The sequence below is a fragment of the Sorex araneus genome, chromosome 2, assembly GCF_027595985.1.
Source record: "Sorex araneus isolate mSorAra2 chromosome 2, mSorAra2.pri, whole genome shotgun sequence".
Lineage (NCBI taxonomy): Eukaryota > Metazoa > Chordata > Mammalia > Eulipotyphla > Soricidae > Sorex > Sorex araneus.
This window is the reverse complement of record NC_073303.1, coordinates 107,551,974-107,573,650: the sequence shown is the minus strand read 5'-3', so window position 1 is coordinate 107,573,650 and position 21,677 is coordinate 107,551,974. Positions and strand designations below refer to the sequence as shown.

The 21,677-nt window shown below is 42.5% G+C and overlaps 1 protein-coding gene across 5 annotated transcripts in view; it reads left to right on the top strand.

Annotated features, from left to right (window-relative positions):
* The window catches only part of COL14A1 (collagen type XIV alpha 1 chain), a 208,933-nt gene that overhangs the window by 157,091 nt on the left and 30,165 nt on the right, over positions 1-21,677 (top strand). For all 5 annotated transcript variants that reach the window (XM_055127235.1, XM_055127233.1, XM_055127232.1 and 2 more), the window contains 5 exons: positions 5,068-5,121; positions 6,095-6,166; positions 17,150-17,185; positions 18,100-18,166; positions 20,610-20,798. In XM_055127235.1, the coding sequence (XP_054983210.1) occupies positions 5,068-5,121; positions 6,095-6,166; positions 17,150-17,185; positions 18,100-18,166; positions 20,610-20,798 (418 nt within the window). The remainder of the gene's footprint in view (positions 1-5,067; positions 5,122-6,094; positions 6,167-17,149; positions 17,186-18,099; positions 18,167-20,609; positions 20,799-21,677) is intronic.

Genomic DNA, 21,677 nt, shown 5'->3' with positions numbered 1-21,677 from the left:
TAACTGAATTTATATTAACTATCCAATTTTTAAGGTGATTATGTAAGAGACAAAAATTTTAAAAAAAAGGCAACATGAACATTATGTCTCACAAAAGACACTGCTTTTTCTATGGTTCAGAGGAAGACACTATTCTTCCATGTTACAGGTGAAGTCTGAAGCTTAAAAAAAGGAGGATCAGATAATATTTATAAGCCAACAACTCCAAATAAGTGAGCAAGCTGTTGTATTCTGTTTTGTCTTGGGTTGTTTATGGATAGATAGGTAGATAAATAGATAGTTGCTTGTCTTTCAAACTCATACACTTAGGCACACACTATCTTGGGCATGAATTGAACAATTAAAAACATATAGTTTGGTGAGCAACTAGGTTTTGGAATCACTGGGAAATGATACTGGGTTAGACTTTTCCTACGTCAGACTGATTTTGTAGGTAGGATATCGCTGCTGTGTTTGGATTTACCAAAGCCATCACTGCAGACTACTAAAACTATACATTTTATATTTATATGTGCATTTAAATAGTGCTTGTGACTTGTGTACATGCTAAAATGGTAATGTGTGTGTTTGTGTTTGTGCGTGTGTGTGTGTGTGTTTCCATCTGCAAATATTCACCTATCTACATACTGTGTAGTGTGACTGAGAAATTCCCAGTGGAGGTCAAGCTGGTATCATGCATAAAGATGGAGCTGGAATGTCTCAGCTGGGCCAGTGTTTACTGAGTCTGTGGCTTTTTGCAGTTTGGCCTCTTCATCTGGCGGTTGGTCTTAATCCTTTGCTGCAAGTAGAAGCCTTATTTCTCATGGCTGATTGCCATGTGGTATGTCGGCTGTTGCTCGCAGCAGTTCAGAGCCATGCCACAGGGTTGAAATTGGGCACTGGGAGTTTCTCCAAGTATTTCTCTAGCCCTCACTATTTGAGTTTGGTCTGTTTCAACAAACTTACCTAGCTGCTTACCAGTCTCCCTTACCTGAGACTTGAAGAGCCCTAGTAATTGACTTCTGACTTAGGTTTCAGTTACTGCATTCTTTGTAGCATATCCATTTGATGCTATAGATGCCATAGACACAGTATCTAGTAAGTACAATCTTTTAAGAGCTTAGAGAAAAGGCCAGTGACCAGAGAAAAGCATGACTACAATGTGGGGAAGAAAAATGAAGATTAATCAATATTTAACAAAATGTCTATCAAATACTATGCCGTGCCAATTTCAGGCATAGTAAAAAGTTTCTTAAAGCAGTGATTTTAAAGGCAAGGTTTTGGTTAGGTTGCTCTTACTGATCAATCACAGCAATCATAGCTTAATAAGTTGCTCAGAGTCAAAAATGTATTCAAAAACAAATTATAGAGATCCTTTCAAGTTATTAGAGCAAAAACAGAATTTTTAATGTGGGTTGTGGGTACATATTAATATTTTGAGGTGAATATCTCAAAATGGATAAAAATACCTAAAGTCAGTCATTAAAAGACATTGCTGTATGTGGGTGGCTGATTTTTTACATTTAAAAATGAATTTGTTAGTTTAAGTGAATTCCCACATTATACTTATCACTTAATCTTTCTTTCCTGAATATTTATTCTGTTTTACTTAATTAAGGGATTCTGCTTTCTTGTGAGGCAGTTTCACCCACAAGCACATCTTTTCAAAAGGGTTCTATGATATGAAAGATAAAAATTTGAGATATAGAACTATTTGAGGAAAATGCAAACACACATTTAGCTGTTAAAGATCGAAAACCATTCATTAAGCTTTGCTTAAGGAGAAACTGGAACACAATGCTGGAATTTTCTAATTATTTTGCCCGGTAAATGCATTTTTACTTTTCATCACATCCTTTTTTTAATATAAAAATATGCTGCCTTTGCCTTTCACTTGAGATGAAGGGCTGAGAAAGGTATGTGAGCCCACAAAGGGTTAACTTGCTTGCTAAGGCTGGAGTCTATGGCCATGGCTCCTGACCTGGATGTATACAGTGGATCCATCCTGGATCCTGAGTTTTAAGCTCCACATCTTGTATGCAGTTTCCTTCTCTCTCCACACCTAGGTAGGCAGTCTTCTTCATGACCCTGTGGAACACTCTGGTTCACCATGAAACCACAGTGCTTTTCATTTTCCTTATCATGGTCACTTTCTTCAAGCTGTTAACTTTCATCAAAATTGTAAATTCCTTGCAAAAAAAAGTCTTTCTCGTTTATCGTTATTGCCATCGTGGCAGATATCAATCCTGTAGCCGCTCTGCCAAGATTTTTAACAGTACAGCAAATACAAGGCTGACCAATAAAAATTTTTCAGAGTTTAGTTTGCTCCCTATAATTCCTACAGTGAAAAATAAAATCGGATGATAAAGAATGTGATTTTAAAAATTTTCTAGATATTTAGAAAGAAAATGACTTTGCATTTCTAAAATGATACTGATATTTTTTTTAGTCGAAACATTGTAGCAAGCTGCGATAACGTGTGGTGAGTGATTTGAAACGATGGTGACAGGTCATTCACAGTCTTTTTTTTTTTTTTTTTTGCTTTGTGGGTCACACCTGCCGATGCACAGGAGTCACTCCTGGCTCATGGACTCAGGAATTACTCCTGGCGGTGCTCGGGGAACCATATGAGATGCTGGGAATTGAACCCAAGTTGGCTGAGTGCAAGGCAAATGCTCTACCCACTGTGCTATTGTTCCAGCCCCCACAGTCATTTTGAAGCATATTTTTTCTTTGGATGATTATGTCAAAAGTATTTATCAGAGTCTGTGAAAAGAAATATTGGAGTCAAGTGCACCATAGAGCACACTATTGATGTCTTGGTCAGATCCTCCTTACCTAGAAGTAGGACTCCATGCCTTTAGATGCTATAACAACTCGCAGCTGCCCTTCCATAGAAAACTGCCTTTGAGCATCTGGCCACTGGTAAATGATATGGGTGTATAAGACCTCACTGGTGCCCATTCTATAGGGAAACTCACATGAGAGCAACCTGTGGGACCTGGCCGAGACCAAACTTCTTCACAAAACAATTCACTCCATAATTTCTTCCCCTGCCTGCCTCTCGAGCTGGGGGAGAAGGCAGCTGGGATAGAGAAGGGATCACTAAGTCAATGATGATTGGAGGGATCGCTCAGGATGGGAGATGTCTGCTGAAAATAGATAAAGGACCAAATATGATGGCCTCTCAGCAGACCCAAAATCTTGGGGACATAATTCTATATGGTCGTGTGAAGTTTTTTTAAAAGAAAATTTATGTTTTTCTTGTTCACAATTCAACTCTGACAATAGGACAGGGGAAGAAAAGGGGAGGGCTAATGGCCATAGCATAGTCATTTCGAGACTCAAGAGTTTTCCATCTTGAGATAATCCTCTGAAAACTATGGCTTGGAAAGTTCCTGCAGAAGGGAAAAGAAAGTGGAGAATTACTCCTGGGAAATCTTTGCAAGGCAGAACTGTAACTGGCCACTTTCCACAGTCCAGCCGTGTGGCCCCAATCTAATTCTGAAGGAGACTGGGAAACTGTCTTGTAGGTGGCCAGGCAGAAAAGGACAAACACAAATGCTCTGCTTTGTCTGCTTGTGGGATTTAGTATTCAGGCGTGAGTGTGGCACAGGGACTTTGCTCATCAAGGCTCCTCTCTCGACCCTTCTTCATGGCGCCTGTCAGAACCCCCCCAATCTCACCCCATTTCCTTTCTTCAGCCACTCTAGTCTTCACTTAATCTTTAAATTTGTCACATAAAGACAGGGAGAGATATAAATTTTGGGGGGTTGGGGAGCTCCAAGTGGATGAGTTTTTTTATGAGCAAAGTAAGTGAGAAGAATCATGCACTGGAAAAAGTGGCTTGGATTTCACAAAGGCAATGAGAGAGGCAGTGAGGCAGCCAGGAGATGGAAATGAATTAGTCAGATAGGAGATGAATCCCAAGATGAAAAGCCCATTTGTACATGTAATAGGAAGTAATGGTTGAAACAAAATTTTATGAACCTATTATGGACTGGAGCGATAGCACAGGGGGTAGGGCGTTTGCCTTGCACGTGGCCAACCCAGGTTCGATTACTCCATCCTCTCGAAGAGCCCAGCAAGCTACCGAGAGTATCCCACCCGCGCAGCAGAGCCTGGCAAGCTACCCCTGATGCATTTGATATGCCAAAAACAGTAACAATTCTCACAATGGAGATGTTAATGGTGCCTGCTCAAGCAAATTGATAAACAACGAGCTGATAGTGCTATTATAAAACTTATGTTGAAAATCTTGTCTCCCTTTGAGTTATAATAGACCTCCTTATATTATTAAGACCCATTGCTATTCCTGGGGCTATGGCAATAGTACAGTGGGCAATGGGCTTGCCTTGCATGTGGCTGACAGTTTTGATCCCTTAAACCTCCAGTGGTCCCCTGAGCATTGTCAAAAGCAATCTCTGACCACAGAGCCAGGAGTAAGCCCTGAGCACCTCCACATATGCCCCTCGGCCCCACCAAAATAGAATGTCATTCAAGGTGTTGTATTTTTAATATGCTTCATCTCTCTCTTCCCTCATTAAAGCTTAATCTCTTCCATCATATACTAGAAGCAAACATGTACTCATTTGTTTGCCCGTGATTTGTATTTAACAATCCCACAACTGTTAATGCTGTGTTATTTCAGAAGAAAATGCCCCACTTATATTCTTTTTCAGACTTCACCTAAAGAATTTCAGATATTTTAATGCCCCTAGTTGTAAGAGTTACCTATGGTCAAGATTCTATGTCCCAACCTCTCTTAGGTTCTGACAGTTCTTCTCTTTTTTTTTTGCCTAGTGATTAATTACCAGAAATTAGTTTCTCTTCTCATTTGTTATACTTTCTGCAAATAATTTTTTTAATAAGTGGCATTTCTTACACTTCAACTCTTGTACTGAACACTCAGGAGAGCCAACAGACACAAAAGTATTGCCAATGACAGTTCCCACAAAGAATTTGAAAGCAAAGAATGCCTGTGTGTCCAGAGAAGATGGCAGGACTCAGTCCTCCCAAGTTAAATGTGCCAATTCTGAAAGCATATAAAGCAACTGTATACCGATGCATTGTGTTTTCTTACCATAGGGCTTTCCTGGAAAAGAAGGATCTTCTGGCCCTCCAGGACCACCAGGGCCAATTGTGAGTATTTCTATAAATGACTGGGATGATCTAGTCATTGTCTTGTGTGTGTGTGTGTGTGTGCGTGTGTGTTTGTGTGTGTTGGGGTGGGGCGGGTGGGAAGGGGGTGTTTCACATCCAGCAATGCTCAGGGTTTACTCCTGGCTCTAAACTCAGGAATTACTCCTGGTGGTGTTCGAGAGACCATATGGGGTGCTGGGAATCAAACCTAGGTCGGCCACTTGCAAGGCAAACCCTCTACCCACTGCATTCTTGCTCCAGCCCTGATGAGTTTTCTTGTTTACCAGATCTTCCATGTGTTTATATTTACCGAGAGAAACAGCTCATCCCTTGATGCTGAGCTCTTCCTAGAATGTCCTTTTCAGAACATAGCTGGTGGATCGAAGAGATATTACAGTGGAGAAGGTGCTTACCTTGCACATGGCTGATCCCAGTTTGATCTGCAGCACTGCAAAAGGTCTCCTGAGCACTGCCTGAAGTGATCCCTGAGCACAGAGCTAGAATATGACCCCCAAACAAACAAAACACAATATATCCTAGGAGCTAGGGTATAGTTCAGTGACTGAGCACTTGCTTTGCTTGTGTGAGGCCCTGACTTTGATCCCGGACACTCCAAAAAAGTAAAATATGAAAATAACATATTTATGTCACTTGAAAATTTGTCTCTAAGCCATTTCACCATAATATCACCTGCATTGATTTAGTTTTTGTCAGACACAGTTCTTGAATTTAGAGGGGGGAAAAAAAGAACCAAAAATTAGAGCTAAAATGACAGCATGGAGACTTCTAAACTGATGTCACAACTCTTCTTTTGGTAATGGGGAACAGGAATAAGTTATGACTTCTAAAGTCTTATTGTTGAGGGTTTGGAGAAGGGAAGTGATCCCTGAGTATGTGTGTTGTACCTTCTTGACACCTGATGTGTTCCAGGAATCTGTGTGAGTTTTCACCTTTTTTCTTGCTTCTTCACTAGGGCATTCCTGGAGCTCCTGGAGTCCCCGGGATCACAGGAAGTGTGGGTCCCCAAGGCTCTCTGGGACCCCCTGTAAGTATACCACAATAGCCACTCCATTGTCCCACTTATTTCTGTGTTTTAACTTGCAAGGGTATCTGGTAGTCCAAACAAACTCTGGATGTCTGGAGAGAAATCCAGAGAAGCTCCTAGGATAAAATGAAGCTCAAACTCCTCTTTTGTCACGACTAAAGACAAATGGTGCCATTAGGGGATAAGCAGATATGTTTCTTTTTGTGAAAGCCTCAATTATTTGTTATTTTAACAGACTGGCTCAGTAAACTCAGTGCCATTATTTATAGGGATTGATTACAATAACTATGTATTAATTTAGCCTGACTCAAAGGTGAAAACATTACAGACCCAAGAACTCCAAGGATTATCGAAGATGAGAATAAATTTTTCTTTCCTAAATTCTATAAAAAAAGTTTCCATTGAATACACATTTATACATAAGCAAAAACAGGTGGAACTAAAAGCATAAGGAAAAGTATTAATTACACACTACCACCACCACCCCCCTTTTTTAAAATTTTTGCTTCCAGTCTCTTAGGCTGGTATTTAAATGTGACAATGAAAGCTGTTAGAAGTAGATGGAAGAAATTTTTTTAAAACCATCTGGATCTGTTGCCTCATCTGCTTGGTGAGATAGTTGCATTATGCTTCCCAAGGCCACATTCGGTGGCATCTGTTCTTCATAGGAGTTGGTATTTGTCAGAATTCTGATATGAACAGTGACATACTTAGTCTGTATTGGTGAACCTGAGAAACAGGTGTGGAGATGTGTATATTATGGCAAACTTTCTAAGAGTTTAGAGTAAAATCTGAAGGGTGAAAGGAAATGAGAGTAATGACCTTTATTCCCATCATTGTCATAACAAATTACTACAAACCCCATGCTTATAGCAACCCATATTTATTCTCTTAGAGCTCTCTGGGTCAGGGACTGACAGGGATCTGGCTAGGCTAAAATCAAGGTATTGGCATTTCCATGTTGTAGGTTCCAAGGTAGTTTCCTTCTCTGGCTCCGAATGACTACCCTGTTCTTTGTTTGGTGATTCGTTGCCATCTCTATCATCAAAGCATCTCTCTGACCATTCCTTTCTCATCTCCTTCTCTGAACAAGAGCAGGTAGGAGTGGGAGCTGGTCTAGAAGCCTGTGTGACTGTATTCAAGTCACCCAAATAATTCTAGGAAATCCTTTATTTATTTATTTATTTTCAGTTTTGGGGTCACACCTGGTGATGCTCAGGGGTCAGTCCTGGCTCTGTACTCAGGACTTACTCCTGGCAGTGTTTGGGGGACCATGTGGGATTCTGGAAATCAAACCCGGGTTGGGTGCATGCAAGGCAAATGGCTTATCTGCTGTACTATCTCTCCAACCCCGATCCTGTATAATCTAACATAGTTTACAGCTTCTTAATAAAGACACATTTTAAAGTGCCTTTACCGGGGCTGTAGTGATAGCACAGCAGGTAGGGCATTTGCCTTGCACGCGGCTGACCCAGATTCAAATCCCAGCATCCCAATATGGTCTCCTGAGCACCGCCAGGAGTAATTCCTGAGTGCATGAGCCAGGAGTAATCCCTGTGCATCGCTGGGTGTGACCCAAAAAGCAAAATAAAATAAAATAAAATAAAATAAAGTGCCTTGTACCACGTCAAATAAAATACCACAGGTTTTAAGGATCCAAGAATAGAAAGTAGTAGTGATTGGGAGAAGGTGTTTTTTCTCTGCTAGGTCCATGAACAAGCCTAACAGACAGATTGTTCCTCCTTCAGAAAGACACCTTCAACATCTAGATAACCAAGTTCCACTTTACTCTTGAAACTTATACCAGTAAAACTCTCTTCCTCAATGTCCATTTCTAGAGTATTATACAAGGTCTGAGTATTTTTTTTTCTTTTTGGGTCACACCCAGCGATGCTCAGGGGTCACTCCTGGCTCTGCACTCAGGAATTACCCCTGGCCGTGCTCAGGGGACCATATGGGATGCTGGGAATCGAACCCGGGTTGGCCGCATGCAAGGCAAACGCCCTACCCACTGTGCTATCACTCCAGCCCCTGAATATTTTTTTAATGTATCCAGAATTGCGCAAATGCATCTGGTTTGTAAAACTAGATACTTTCCTAGTAGCCACTTTGCAAAACCGTGTATATATTCCAATGACTGTCAAAATTCAGAAACACTTTTTTAACTTTTCTCTTTGGGGGGCTAGAAGGGTGTCACACCTGCCAGTGCTCAGATCTTACTGCTGGCTCTGCACTCATGGATCACTCCTGGAGGAGCTCGTGGGACCATCTGGTATCCTGAGGATTAAACCTGGGTTGGCCACATACAAGGAAAACCTTATTTGCTATATAATTTCTCCAGAGCTTAGAGCTTCTCTTTTTAAATAAATTTAGTATTAGCTCACAGAAGAAAATTTGCATACATTTAAAATAAAATCCCAAATGGCATCACTACATATGAGCATGAACCTAGAAATATATACTGATATCACACACACACACACACACACACACACACACACACACGCATGCGCCCTCCTGTTTCTAGCATTCTTTGACTGCAAGTTCAGCTATTTGTTCAGTTCTAGGCTTTTTCCTACCAGAAGAAATATTTAAAACCATTATCTTTGATACCAGGTTTCAGTTTACTTCCCAAAATGTGTTCATGAGGACAGAAATTCCAGAACATATTAACTGTATTCAGGTAACAACGGGTTTGGTTTAAAGGAATCAGAGAGGGCTTAAAAGGTAGGACAGTGGATAAGGTGCTTCCCTTACACAGGCCAACTCTGATTTACTCTGAGCCAGGATTGAGCCCTAAGCACTGTCAGATGTGACCCAACACTCTCTCCCCACCAAAAAGCGTCAGAGAGAGTTATTACTAAATCTTCTTCTTATAAAGTTATGAGAGACTTTAGATCATCAAAGACATTAAGGCATTTTGAAGTGAAACGGGAAAAATTTGAATTTGGTTAGATAATTGGCAGATGTGGTCATGAGAAGGAGCTCAAAGGGCTGAGTGCGTGCTTCGCATCCAGGCATCCAAGTTTGATCACCAGCACTGAAGGGTCCTCTGAACTCTGCCAGGAGTCACCTCCCCACAGGCCAGGTGTGATCCCAAAACAAACAAAACAAATTGGCAAATGTATTTGTGCATGAGACTGTCTTGTCTTTTGAACTCATTTTTAAAGCCCTTTGCCGTTTTCCTTTCTTAACCTCTCAATGTATTTATTTTTTCAAATAATGTGATTTATAGCAGGATCCCTATGAATGTTTCAGTTATAAAATGTTTTAGGCCACACCTGCCACCTGAGTGTCAATATCTCTCCAGCCCTGTTTGTGCTCTGACTAACAGCTCCTGAAACATGATGCTTAATTCAGGCTGGGTTCATCCTGTACCGGGAGGGTTGGATGGGGACCTTGGGAGAGAACAGCAGCAGGGTTGAGGAAAGACATAAGACATGGAGGATACTGATAAGTAAGTCCAGTCTAGGCACCATTTCTAGATTCAACGCTATTGGCTCTGTAGGGGGTGTACAGAGCCAATCAAATACCAGTACTCATCCCCACCCATGTAAAACACATATTGACAACTAGAATCTCCAATTGTTATAAATCAGCAACAAAGGGCCCTGTGTGTAGCATGAAGGGTCCCTGTGCTGCTGGCACTTTGATCTGAGGCTGAAACCATTCGGCTGGTGGGCAGCGGGCAGGGATGCGACAGGAGGCTTTGGGCCTCCTTTCAAAAGCTGGTTGTTCTCTGACATGTTGAGCTCAGACTTTGCCTTGTGCTTTGGGCCGGGAGTGACCAGATGCCTGTGGCTGCCACACTGGCATGAATCGGGAGGCCGGCCCCGTGCCACGGTGTGAAGGCCCTGATTGATTTCCCATGGATGTCTGTCTAGGAAGGCAGGTGGGAATGAGACCAAAAGAGACAAACTGCGCCGTGAAAATAGCAACGTTTCCTACTGCCGGTGCCAGGAACCTTCGTGTTCCTGCTCTGCCTTCAGCTGCCAGCTTCCCAGGGTTGACTGGACGTCGCTGTTGAGGTCAGAGCAGTAACAAAGCTGGTGGAAGAGGCAGCTTCGTACTGTTCGGGTTAAGTGTTTGGCTCGCTAGCGATCCCACTCCCACTAGCACCCATGTGACTGCTTGTGAAGACAGGGGCCCCTGGAGATGACCTTAGTAGCTGAGTGAACCCATCACTTACGCTAGTCACCAAACTTCCTGGGATGGCAGATTCCTAGTGTGTTTGCTTAAAAAGATTTTTTTTGTTTTTTGGTAAAATTTTCACATGAACATGGAGACATGAGGTCCTGGTGATTCGAAGATGACCAAGATAGTTTTTCACTTTCTTGGAAAATCTAATCTTCATGATGTTCTTTTATAAACACGGGTAAAATAAAAGGCAGAAAGTGAGAGATGGTTTTGATAAAAATAAGGAAGTTGCCAGCAAGTTCCTATGAGACAGGCAGAAGAGAGGGAGGGAGACAGCTCCCTAACCTAACAAGGTGGGGAGAGCAGCGCCTGGAGAAGGTGATATTTCAATGGGATCTTATAAGATGGGTGGTATTTTCACTTATAAAAACAGGATGACTGCATTGTTTAGTAAAACAAGTATAGGGGACCCCTTTCCTTTGTGTATTTTAATATTTTTGTGGTGTTCACTCTGACTTTATAACCTCTCATACAACTTTCTTTGGAACACTTCTTTTCTCACCTCTGAGAGCATGAGGACCCCTTGCTGGTGTGAGAAATAAGCTACCTGTCTGAAAAATGCACACTCAGTTCTTGCCTGGAGTGTTCATTTCCAACTGTTATTGTCATACCGGTCCCTTCTCTGTCCTAACTGTCCTTCGCTCCCCACACACACTGATGGGAAGCTTCCTGTACATGATATACATGATAATAAATTTTCAGTATCTGTATTGCAAACCAAAGGGAGAGAGAGAGAGAGAGAGAGAGAGAGAGAGAGAGAGAGATAAAGAGAGAGGGGGTGTGGAAGTGTCTGCCATAGAGGTAGGGGACAGAAGTGGGAGGGGGACTGGGGGTATTGGTGGTAGGAAATGTACACTTGCGAAGGGACAGGTGTTGGAACACTATATGACTGAAACCTAATTATACAACCTTGTAACTGTGTATCTCACTATGGTTTCATTGTCACTGTCCCTTTGTTCATCGATTTGCTTGAGCGAGCACCAGTAACATCTCCATTGTGAGACTTGTTACTGTTTTTGGCATATTGAATACACCATGGGTAGCTTGCCAGGCTCTGCCGTGGGGGTGAGGTACTCTCAGTAGCTTGCCAGGCTCTCTGAGAGGGGCGGAAAAATTGAACCCAGGTCAGCCGCGTGCAAGGTGAATGCCCTACAGGCTCTGCTACTGCTCCAGCCCCACTATGATTTAAAGAAGTTAATTAATTAAAAGTTTTAAAAAATAAAACAAAAATGCATAGACTCAGAGACTTGAAGACCAGCAGAAGCAAGGTTCTGACAGCTGATGATTATGGGCTCACATGATGAGCAGACACAAAGTGGTCAGAACATACAGTCCTAGTGCACAAGTCCCTCCTCTAGTTCCTTACTGGCCGAATGCCAAGGGAGCGTACAATTCTCCTGGACTCCGCCAAGGTTTGATTGGATAATTTGAATACATGCACCCCTAGAGATTGGCTGGGTTTCTAGCAATGGGCTTTGGTTGTCTCTTCCTCCCACCCTTTTTCTTTTGTGGCTCAAAGGCTCTCCTGGAATATGTTTCTAGGCAGTTTTTACATTGACTCTTTCTTAATATCCTGTTTGTTCAAACATCCTTGGTGGCCAGTCATTATGTAGGTATGTTGCCAGCAATTCTCCAGCATTTAGGGTTAATTGCTTTGTCTTGACAATGGACCACCACTGACTTTATTTCTGACACTGGTTCCCTGCCCTCTGCAATTCCCACTGCCTGATGTTTCTAGTGCAACTCTGATGTGTCATGTCCTGCCTCGCATCTCCTCACTGGAATCTAACCCCAAAGGACGTGTGAGCTCAGTAAAGGTAGCCCCTCCCCATAATCCCTATCTATTCATTTGCTCCTGGAAATGCTCTGAGGATTAGGTGGTGTCAGAGATCAAGCCCAGAACTATTTTACTATTTCTGCATGTGCTCATCTCTCTCTCTCTCTTTCTCTCTTTCCCCCTCTCTTTCTCTCTGTTTCTCTCTCTTTCTCGCCACCACTCCACCCTATGGGCTTTATTTTTGACAACTTATTCACCCATCTTCCTTTCATCAGAGCTACCATCCCAAAGTATTCAAAGTTTCCCCCAAATATACACCACAGCACACCAGTTTAGGGGTTGCTTTGTTGATTTTCCATGCGTTTGCTGGTCTGCTTGCCTGCTTTCTTTTTCTTTCTTTACTTGGCAAGCTCTTGTCTATTTTCTCTGTTAATTCTATTCACTTGAGGGTGAAGAGATAGTACCAGTAGTGTCCCCAATCTGGTGCAATTCCTAGCATGACATCGTCCCTTTGAGCATCTCCAGATGCAGACCTGACCAGTCCCCAAGCACCCTAGAGGAGTCGGGGCATCCTCGGAACGGCAGGACCTGAGCAGCAGCATATCCTTTGGCCAGTGCTCTGGACCATGAACCCAATTGGCTGAGACATGCCGCTTGGGGCCCCTGGACCTCCTAGGCACTGCAAAAGTAAATAAAGTGGTAAATCTGTTCACTTCCAGGTGATACTACCTTCCTCTTCCCTGTCCATTTCCCCACTACAATAAAACTTCCTTAAAGACAGGAATTTCAGTATAATAAGGTTTGTATTCCTAGACTCCAGTTTATGAAGTCACTCACAGTGTTTATTAAGTGCTGAGACGTGATCAACCAGACAAGAAACTGAGAAAGCTAAGGCGGGGGGTGGGGGGCGGGGCATCTGTGGTGGAGAGATCTTGATGCCCTGGCACAGGGACAGGTGCAGCAGCTCTGCAAGTGGAAAAATACTTTAGTCCTATTGTAAACTACACCTCATTAAAATTTTTTTTAACTAAAAACAGATTTTTGCTTAATTTTTTTGAAGTTTTTTGTTAAAAGAAAAAATAGCCTATGTATTTAGGAAAAGAAAAAATAGTCTATGTAGTTAGGCTGTCATTCAAGGGAGAATTAGACATTTAATTTAGTTAATTAATTTTTTGGTGCAAGCTACCGAGAATATCTCGCCCACATGGGCAGAGGCAGGCAAGCTACCCATGGCATATTCGATATGCCCAAAACAGTAACAACAAAGTCTCACAATGGAGACGTTACTGGTGCCATGCTCGAGCAAATCGATGAGCAACGGGATGACAATGATGACAGTGATCAATTTTTGACATTTAAAAGGATGACTCTGGGGCCAGGGAGGTGGTAGAGGAGCGACACTTGTCTGGCAGCCTGCTGAGCCCTGTGAGAATCCCTGGAGTACTGCCAGGGCTCACTTCTGAGCACAAGACAGGAATCGCCCTTGAGCACCACAAGATGTGGCTTCAAAACCCACTCAACCCTCAAATTTAAAAAAAAATGACAACTTGATAAAAATTAACAACATGTAAGTGAAGAGGTAGAGTCAGAAATGTCAGGCTGGTGGGCGGAAGCAGGAAACAGGCAGAAAGATACTAAAGGTGAACTAGTTTGGAGGGTTAGTGGGGCCGGTGAGTCTGAGCAAATGAAAGAATGCGGAAAGATTCAATACTGAAGGCAGAGAAGTGTTCCATGATGATGATCCTTATCATAATTGTAAGGGATTTGTACTTGAACGAAAAATGCTATTTCTATGATGACTTCTCAGAACCTAGCTGGAAAGCTTTGCTTCTATTTAATAGATATATTTACCATGTGGGACCTGGCCATGAGATCATTCATTGCCCTTTCCTTCAGCACTAAAACCCTCTGAATCTATGAATGTGGCTTCTGTATTTTTTTTTCCTTTATGTTTCAGGGGCTCTTGAAATTAAAGGCAAACATGTCTGTCACTTTTTCTTGCCTACATGTCCAGGGAATATGTTTTCCCTCAAAGCATACTTTGGTGGAGTTATGGGCCTTTACTTGCTCAGGAATTTTTATTTTGTTTTTGTTTTACTTTGCGAAAATCAAAAGATAGATGTCAGAGAAGTTGGAATAGCAAATACCTTCTTGTTGGATAGATATTTCACTAAATGCACCCTTCAGTGAGCCGTCCTGGCTGTATTGTTCAGCAATTTAGTAGCAAGCATCATGAGGCAGAGGAAGTTCAAGGCCCATCAAGCACATCCTTCTCTCTACACCTATCTACAGTTGAAGTTGTGCTTTTTTCCTTATCACTCTAACTTCTGACTTTCAATAGTTTGAAACAAATCCCTATAATAAGCCAGAACTAGCAATGGAAATGCCAAATAGTGTCCAGAAATTAAAATATTCAGAGACAGAGAGAGAGTAATAGAGTAATAGAGGAGTAGGGGGAGACAGAAGTGAAGAAAAACCATAGAGGGAGGTGGGGGAGTGGAGGTTAGTGGGAGAGTGACTGAGGACATTGGGGAAATGTACGCTGGTGAAGGGATAGTGTTGGAATGTTCTATGGCTGAAACCCAATCATGAACAATTTTGTAACTATCTCATGGTGATTCAATTAAAAACTGATTAACAAATAAAATATTCATCATCAAATGGTCTTTAAGAAATGATTCCGGGGCTGGAGCAATAGCACAGTGGGTAGGGCATTTGCCTTGCACTCGGCCAACTCGGGTTCGAATCCCAGCATCCCATATGGTCCCCTGAGCACTGCCAGGAGTTATTCCTGAGTGAAGAGCCAGGAGTAACCACTGAGCATCGCTGGGTGTGACCCAAAAAGAGAAAAAAAAAAAGAATAAATGACTCCAATTAAAACCTAATTCATGGGATAGCACAACAGGTAGGGCATTTGCCTTGCACGCAGCCGACCTGGGTTCGATTCCCAGCATCCCATATGGTCCCTTGAGCACTGCCAGGAGTAATTCCTCAGTGCATGAGCCAGGAACAAGCCCTTTGCATTGACAGGCATGACCCAAAAAGCAAACAAAGAACAAAAAACAAAAAAAAAATCAAAAGAACAACCAAACCCTAATTCAGAAAAACTAAGAGTGAGCTTGGGGGCTGTATATTTGCTTTTTCTTATGATTTAGTTAGGAAAAATACCATAGTAATTGGAATGAAAGATACAGTCTTGACAAGTTGTTAAGTTTCTGTTTCCTGGGAATGGTCTGTCTATTGTACTTAAAGAAGATGAGGAAAATGGTTGCATGAAGAATGAACTGGAAGGAAGATCTTTTGTCAGAGAAGCTAGAAGGGAGTTTTTGTGGTCCTTGTGTGAAATGGTAAGGGTCTGTTAGGGATGGAGGTGAAGGGTTGGATGTAAGAAGAGTTGCTATGCAAATTGTGTGTGGTTGAGAAACAACAGACAAGAGAAAAGACAGATCCAGTGATAATCTTGTACTGGCTTTTACTTACTTAAGAAAGTGAAGTTTGTTTTTGATTCTTTCCCAAGTTTTTTTTTTTTGGGGGGGGTCACACCCGGTGATGCACAGGGGTTACTCCTGGCTCTACACTCGGGAATTACCCCTGGCGGTGCTCAGGGGACCATATGGGATGCTGGGAATCGAACCTGGATCGGCCACATGCAAGGCAAATGCCCTACCCACTGTGCTATTGCTCCAGCCCCTTCTTTCCCAACTTTATCTTCAGGAACAGCACCTTTGTTGCTTGAAGTCATTTTTAATAGAAATATTTATACCTTTAATAGTATAGCTCTGTATATATTTCTATAACAGAACTTGTATAATCTATAAATAAGTATTTGTAGCTTTAAAAGTAACAAGCACTATCAATTAGGGCTTTTTATTTTATCCAGAAAGTCACCTTAGCTCTACTGTGGGGGTCATCTCAGAGTTATGAGTTTGGATATATGTTCACTAGAAAGAAGTTTTAGAAAAAATATTGTAGACATCTTTGTTTGAGGACTTGTGATTGTCGTACAATTCAAACAGACCACAATGTGGCGAATTCCATCTATAAATTCCTTTCATTAGCCTTTTGGAAGAGAGTATACAAATATCCCGTAAATGCATTGCACTGCCTCAGAGTTGAAACAAAAAGATGAGTTCCTTTGCAAGACATATGTTTTGTATTACAAGTATAATTTCATAGCAGAAACACTAAAACATTATTGTTGTGTTAGTAACTTTTTTAATAGTAATTGCAAAGTTTCTTATGGATCAAGGAGTAGCTAGGTTTCCCTAATGAAGTAATATTTCAGCTGAAAATTCATGTGACTATGTGCTCAGATAATTGGGGAGATTCGGAAAGAAAAAAATCTTGAATTATGCTGGGAGGAAAACAGAGTGTGGAGTTTGACCAGTCTCATATGTTTTCAGCTCTTGGGTTAGAAGATCTGGAGCCTCAAGAGCTAGCTCAGCAGACTGGGGACACACTTTGTAGAAACCCAGAAGCAGATCTCCAGGCCCACCTGGTCCCCAGAACACCACCTGGAGGGATGCTGAGTGCTTGGGTGTTCCCAGAAAAACAGAACAAACAAAACCCTTAGAAAAATCTTTTCCTTCCTCTGAGAGATGGTCTTTAAAAATGACATCTAATAACATTGCTTAGCGGTTTAGCAGAGATTTGTGAAATAGATTATGAAGCATCAGTAGAGTATGCAGTTTAGTGAATGGTGATCACTGGGGAGAGAAGTGAATGAATGTTATTTAGTGAAATTAGCTGTTATCCAGCAGTATAAGCACGTGTCTCCAATTTTATAATAAAATACATTGTGTCTAGGAATAGAGACGTAGGAGGAATAAGATGCTTTAAAGAAGGACTCTGCTTGGTGAGATTAAAAAATTGCTATTTGCTTATCCCCATTGTGTATCTATTTTGGCTACATGATTACTAGAGTTAATTAAAACGTCACAGTGAAATAAGAAGAAACACAGTTTTTATGCTTGGTTGCAAGTAACTTAACAATTTGAATTTTTTTACAGGGGGTCCCTGGGCCAAAGGGAGAGAGGGGGGAACGGGTAAGTATGCACCATAAACACAGTTCTGATTATCAGCCCTGACTCTTTGTACAGCATCATTGAATAGACTAAAAAAGGAATCACTATTCACCATCATGATTATTCATAGCTCTTAAACCATTCCTACCTTCTTAACTCATTTGACTGTACCTTTTCAAGTGAAAAGTACCCAGTGGGCTAAAAGTCAGGAGAGCTGGTGTCTGAGTGAATCCTGCTACCATTTAGCTAGTTGACCTTAGGCCCACTTCTTGAGGAGAGGGGAGAGATTCCACCTCAGAGTGAATTGGGTGAAAAAACTCTAATGAGCATGAGAAGCCTTCAGGAAAGTAAAGCCCTCTTCCAGTGCCAGATAGTAGAATAGGGCTTATAATTTTCCTGAGCTGCCACTATTGGTTGACATCAGGGAACACAGTGACAGAATCAAAGTGTCTACCAAACAGTGCAAACTTATTTTAGGGACCTTCTCTCTCCTTCGAGTAAGCCTGTTCACATAATTATGCTTTTGACAAAAGTAGAAACTGCAATAACAGAACTCAACTAGTTACCGGAGTGAAAAGTTGAGCAGTAAGTTTCCCCCGACGACTCTATTAAATGGCTCTCACCTCTTCCCTGTGCGCTTTTAGGAGTCATAAATAAGCCACAGCCCGAGAGAGTGCTGCATTTTATAGGCTCTAAAGAGTTGTATAAATGAGGCACTAAGAATATCACCGAGAAGGAGAAAATTCTTAGTTGAAGTTGTCAACTTAATAAAGGCTCTCTGGGCCCTTGAACCATGATTGTTGAATTGCTTCTTGCTCCCCGTAGACCTCAGTGGTTTGAGAACCAAAGGCCCCAGGTGGCCCCAGGGGGGCGGCCCATCTGCCCTAGGTGACTGGCATGGGCGTGGAGTCAGGGTTTCTTTTCTTCTCACCCAGGGGGACCTGCAGTCTCAAGCCATGGTGAGAGCAGTGGCTCGCCAGGTGTGCGAACAGCTCATCCAGAGTAAGTGCTCACAGCCGAAGATGCTGTCTATTTGCCTTTCTTTATTAACTTGGGTTTCTTTCCTTTTTTATTTTATTTTATTATTGAATCACCGTGAGATACGGTGACAAAAGATTTTGTTATTGGGTTACAGTCATATAATATTACAGCACCCATTTCTCCACCGTGCCCATTTCTCACCACCAATGTCCCCAGTATCCCTCCTGCCACCACCTCCCATTCCACCTGCCCCCCTTCTCTCTCTCTCTCTATTTCTCTCTCTCTCTCTCATTATGGGCATTATGGTTTGCAATATAGATACTGAGAGACCATCACGTTTGCTCCTTTACCCACTTTCAGCACACATCTCTCATCCAGAGCGATCCCTTCCAACCATCACTGCCATAATGGTCCCTTCTCTATCCCAACTGCCCAATCCCCTAGCCCTTGAAGAGGCTTCTATTTTGGCTTTCCTGAGCATCTATTATGTTGGCTAAAATGTCCAACATGATGATTTGTTCTGTGCTTATCTTGCAAAAGGATTACTGGGTCATAATGAACTGGGTATGGTTTACTATTACTTGTCCAAATGGGAATTCACATTTCCTGCAGATGCAGTGACTAAGATAATGCTTCTGCAGCTTCATCTTGGGGCAGGCATGTCTTGGGGACTGTACAAATGTCCATACAAGCCTGTTAAGAGATGGTTGCAGATTACACAAGAGTTCAATGTCTACGGCACACAGCAAATTTTTCTGCACCACTTATCTAAGTCTGTTTGACTAGATGGATATAACTTGGCTATCCATATCAAATCTTGTATTTATTCTTCATTTTTCCAAAATTAATAAAAAGGTGATTTTTTTCCCTCAAGCACCTGAAAGCTTAAGGTTAAATTAAGGTATCAGAAGCTGCCCTCATCAAGATTTATGTACTATCCTCTACTAGATTTAATTTATTATCTCTGTGGGAAATGGAGAAATAGTACAGGAGGTAGGGTGCTTACCTTACACATGGCTGACCCAGGTTCAACCCCTGCCCCCGTACCTCATATGGTCCCCAGGACCCAAAAGTTAAAATGAATTCTTTCAAGCATACTCTAAAATGTGAGCACTCAAGAGGGAGTTTACCCCGCACCCCCCCCCCCCCCACACACACACACTCCCCAGGAGTTCTTAGGAGTAACTTCTAGGAAATGGAATGGATGCCACCAGGGATTATGCAAGAATGCTAGAATAGGTCTGTGACATCAGGACACTCTCCTCACTGGGGTTGGCAGGAGAGAAAGAACTAGAGACTGTGTGTGCAACAATTTTATTAGGAGCAAGTCCTGACCTACCCAGCGGCTGAATCATTTTCTCTCACACCACTGCAGATCTCTCTGGGTGCCTCATTTCATTCTGTATCCCCTCAGCCCTTTGTTTATCAGTGAGGTTACAATTCCTCACAAATGCAGTCATCGGGATTTTAGGCCAAAACTGAGAAAGAGAATTAGGCCACAAAGGATTAGAGGAGATACTGGAAGAAGCCAGAGAAGAAACAGGAGTGATAAGGGCGGCAAAACCCTTGTCAGCTGGGAAAATGAAACTGAAACTGAACCAGTAAAGGCCTCAGTGGCCCGCAGTGGCCGCCTGACCATCAAGGGCCTGCCTGTGGCCTGGCCTAAGGGTCCGGGGGTCTCTCCTCCTTCCAGGTTTGCTTCTCTGCTCCCAGTGCAGTAAATCTACTCTAGCACTGATTATTCTCCAAATGACTACCAGTCTGTATCCAGGTCTGAGTGTTTAAAAGGGAATAAATAATAGTCATCTGGAAAGTTCACCTGTGTAGGAAAACTTCATGGATGATGCCAGGAGAAGGTGGCAGGATGGTACCAGACGCTTCATCAAGCTCTACTATTGTTTATTCAACTGTCTGCATCGAGGCATAACTCAGTTAAGAGATTATGCAAGAGTCAGTTGGATTTCCAGAAAATAAAGCTGCTTAGAGTTTCTGCAGCTAGGACCCAGAAAAGATCCTGCAAAAAAGGCTTGGCAATGGAGAGATGAGTAGAGTTCGGGGATTTGTGAGGAAGAGGGTGTTGCCGGCATTATGGATTGGAATAAAGATGAATAATGGGAGGAGGGTGGAATGGCTGGAGAAATGGGGCGTCTGCGAGAGGGTTTAAGGTCAGAGAAATGTTGGGGGTGAAGATAAAATTTATGACTTCTGCTCAGGGATGTTTACTGATGCCGGGGGATTCCAAACGCATGAGATGTGACTTGAATAGAATCCAGCAGTTAATAACATCCAAAGTCAAATACAAGTAACTTTAAGAAGGGGCTCAACATTTTTTAGAGGCATATGCTTTTCCTCTATCTAGGTGGGTGTCAAAAGAGTCACATGGAGCTTTGAAAAATATTATTGCCAGTCTGCCCTTTCTTTGAGCAGCAGTTCATTAAATGCTGCCTCTGTCCTCGTGTCTCAGGTCACATGGCCAGGTACACAGCCATCCTCAACCAGATCCCCAGCCACGTCACCTCCGTGCGCACCGTCCAAGGGCCTCCTGGTGAGCCTGGAAGACCGGGGTCACCGGGAACCCCCGGAGAGCAAGGACCTCCAGGCACCCCAGGTTTTCCAGGAAATGCAGGCGTTCCAGGGACCCCAGGAGAACGAGGTAAGCTGGGACACTCCTTTCCCTGGGGAGGCCTCTGAGATGGGCAAAGTGAAGCAATGCAGAACTCACAAAGATGAAGTCCAGAATGATTGCCGTAAACTTCTTCCGCCTCACTGATTCTTCAGCTTCAAAGTATTTATCAAAGGCCATGTTCTTCCTGTCTGAAAGAATGAGCAGGACCCGCAGCACATCTCTAAGGTGCTTGTGATGTAGTGAGGAAAAGATGACCCTTCTGGGTGGATGAAAAGAAAAGGGGATCCTTCCAGGTGGAAGCACTAGAAAATGCTCGCAGCAAACGTGACATCTGATGTATGTCATGGCAAACAGTGATGTCACTTTCGAGATCTGCCGCTTTCCTGAGTGCAGTGTCCTTCCTGGAGACGGTCACTGGTCAATTGTAAGTTATGACAGGAAACTTCTTCAAAGTAAAATACTTCATCTTCCTAATCAGTAGGCCCATGTATGTTTGCTGTTGGTTTTTCTCCCAGCAATGCTCAGGGCTTACTCCTGGCTCATGCACTCAGGAATTACTCCTGGAGGTGCTCGGGGGACTATATGGGATGCTGGAAATCAACACGGGTCCGCTGTGTGCAAGGTAAACACCCCACCTGCTGTGCTATCGCTCCAGCCCCAGTGTTTTGTCTTTTAATAGAGCTAAGCTTAGTATGTTCTTCTGACTTCCACAGTTGTAGCAATACTGTGTAATACACTCAGACTTCATGGCTAGTCTTCCTTCCCTTCTCATCACCATTAATTCTTACAGTCTCACAGTTTATTTCAATGTGAGCTAGCTCATTTCATTTGGTTTCTTCATGTATCACAGGAGTGAAATAATATGGTGTGTGTCTCTTATGTGCATTCATTTGATTTGGGCCAGGG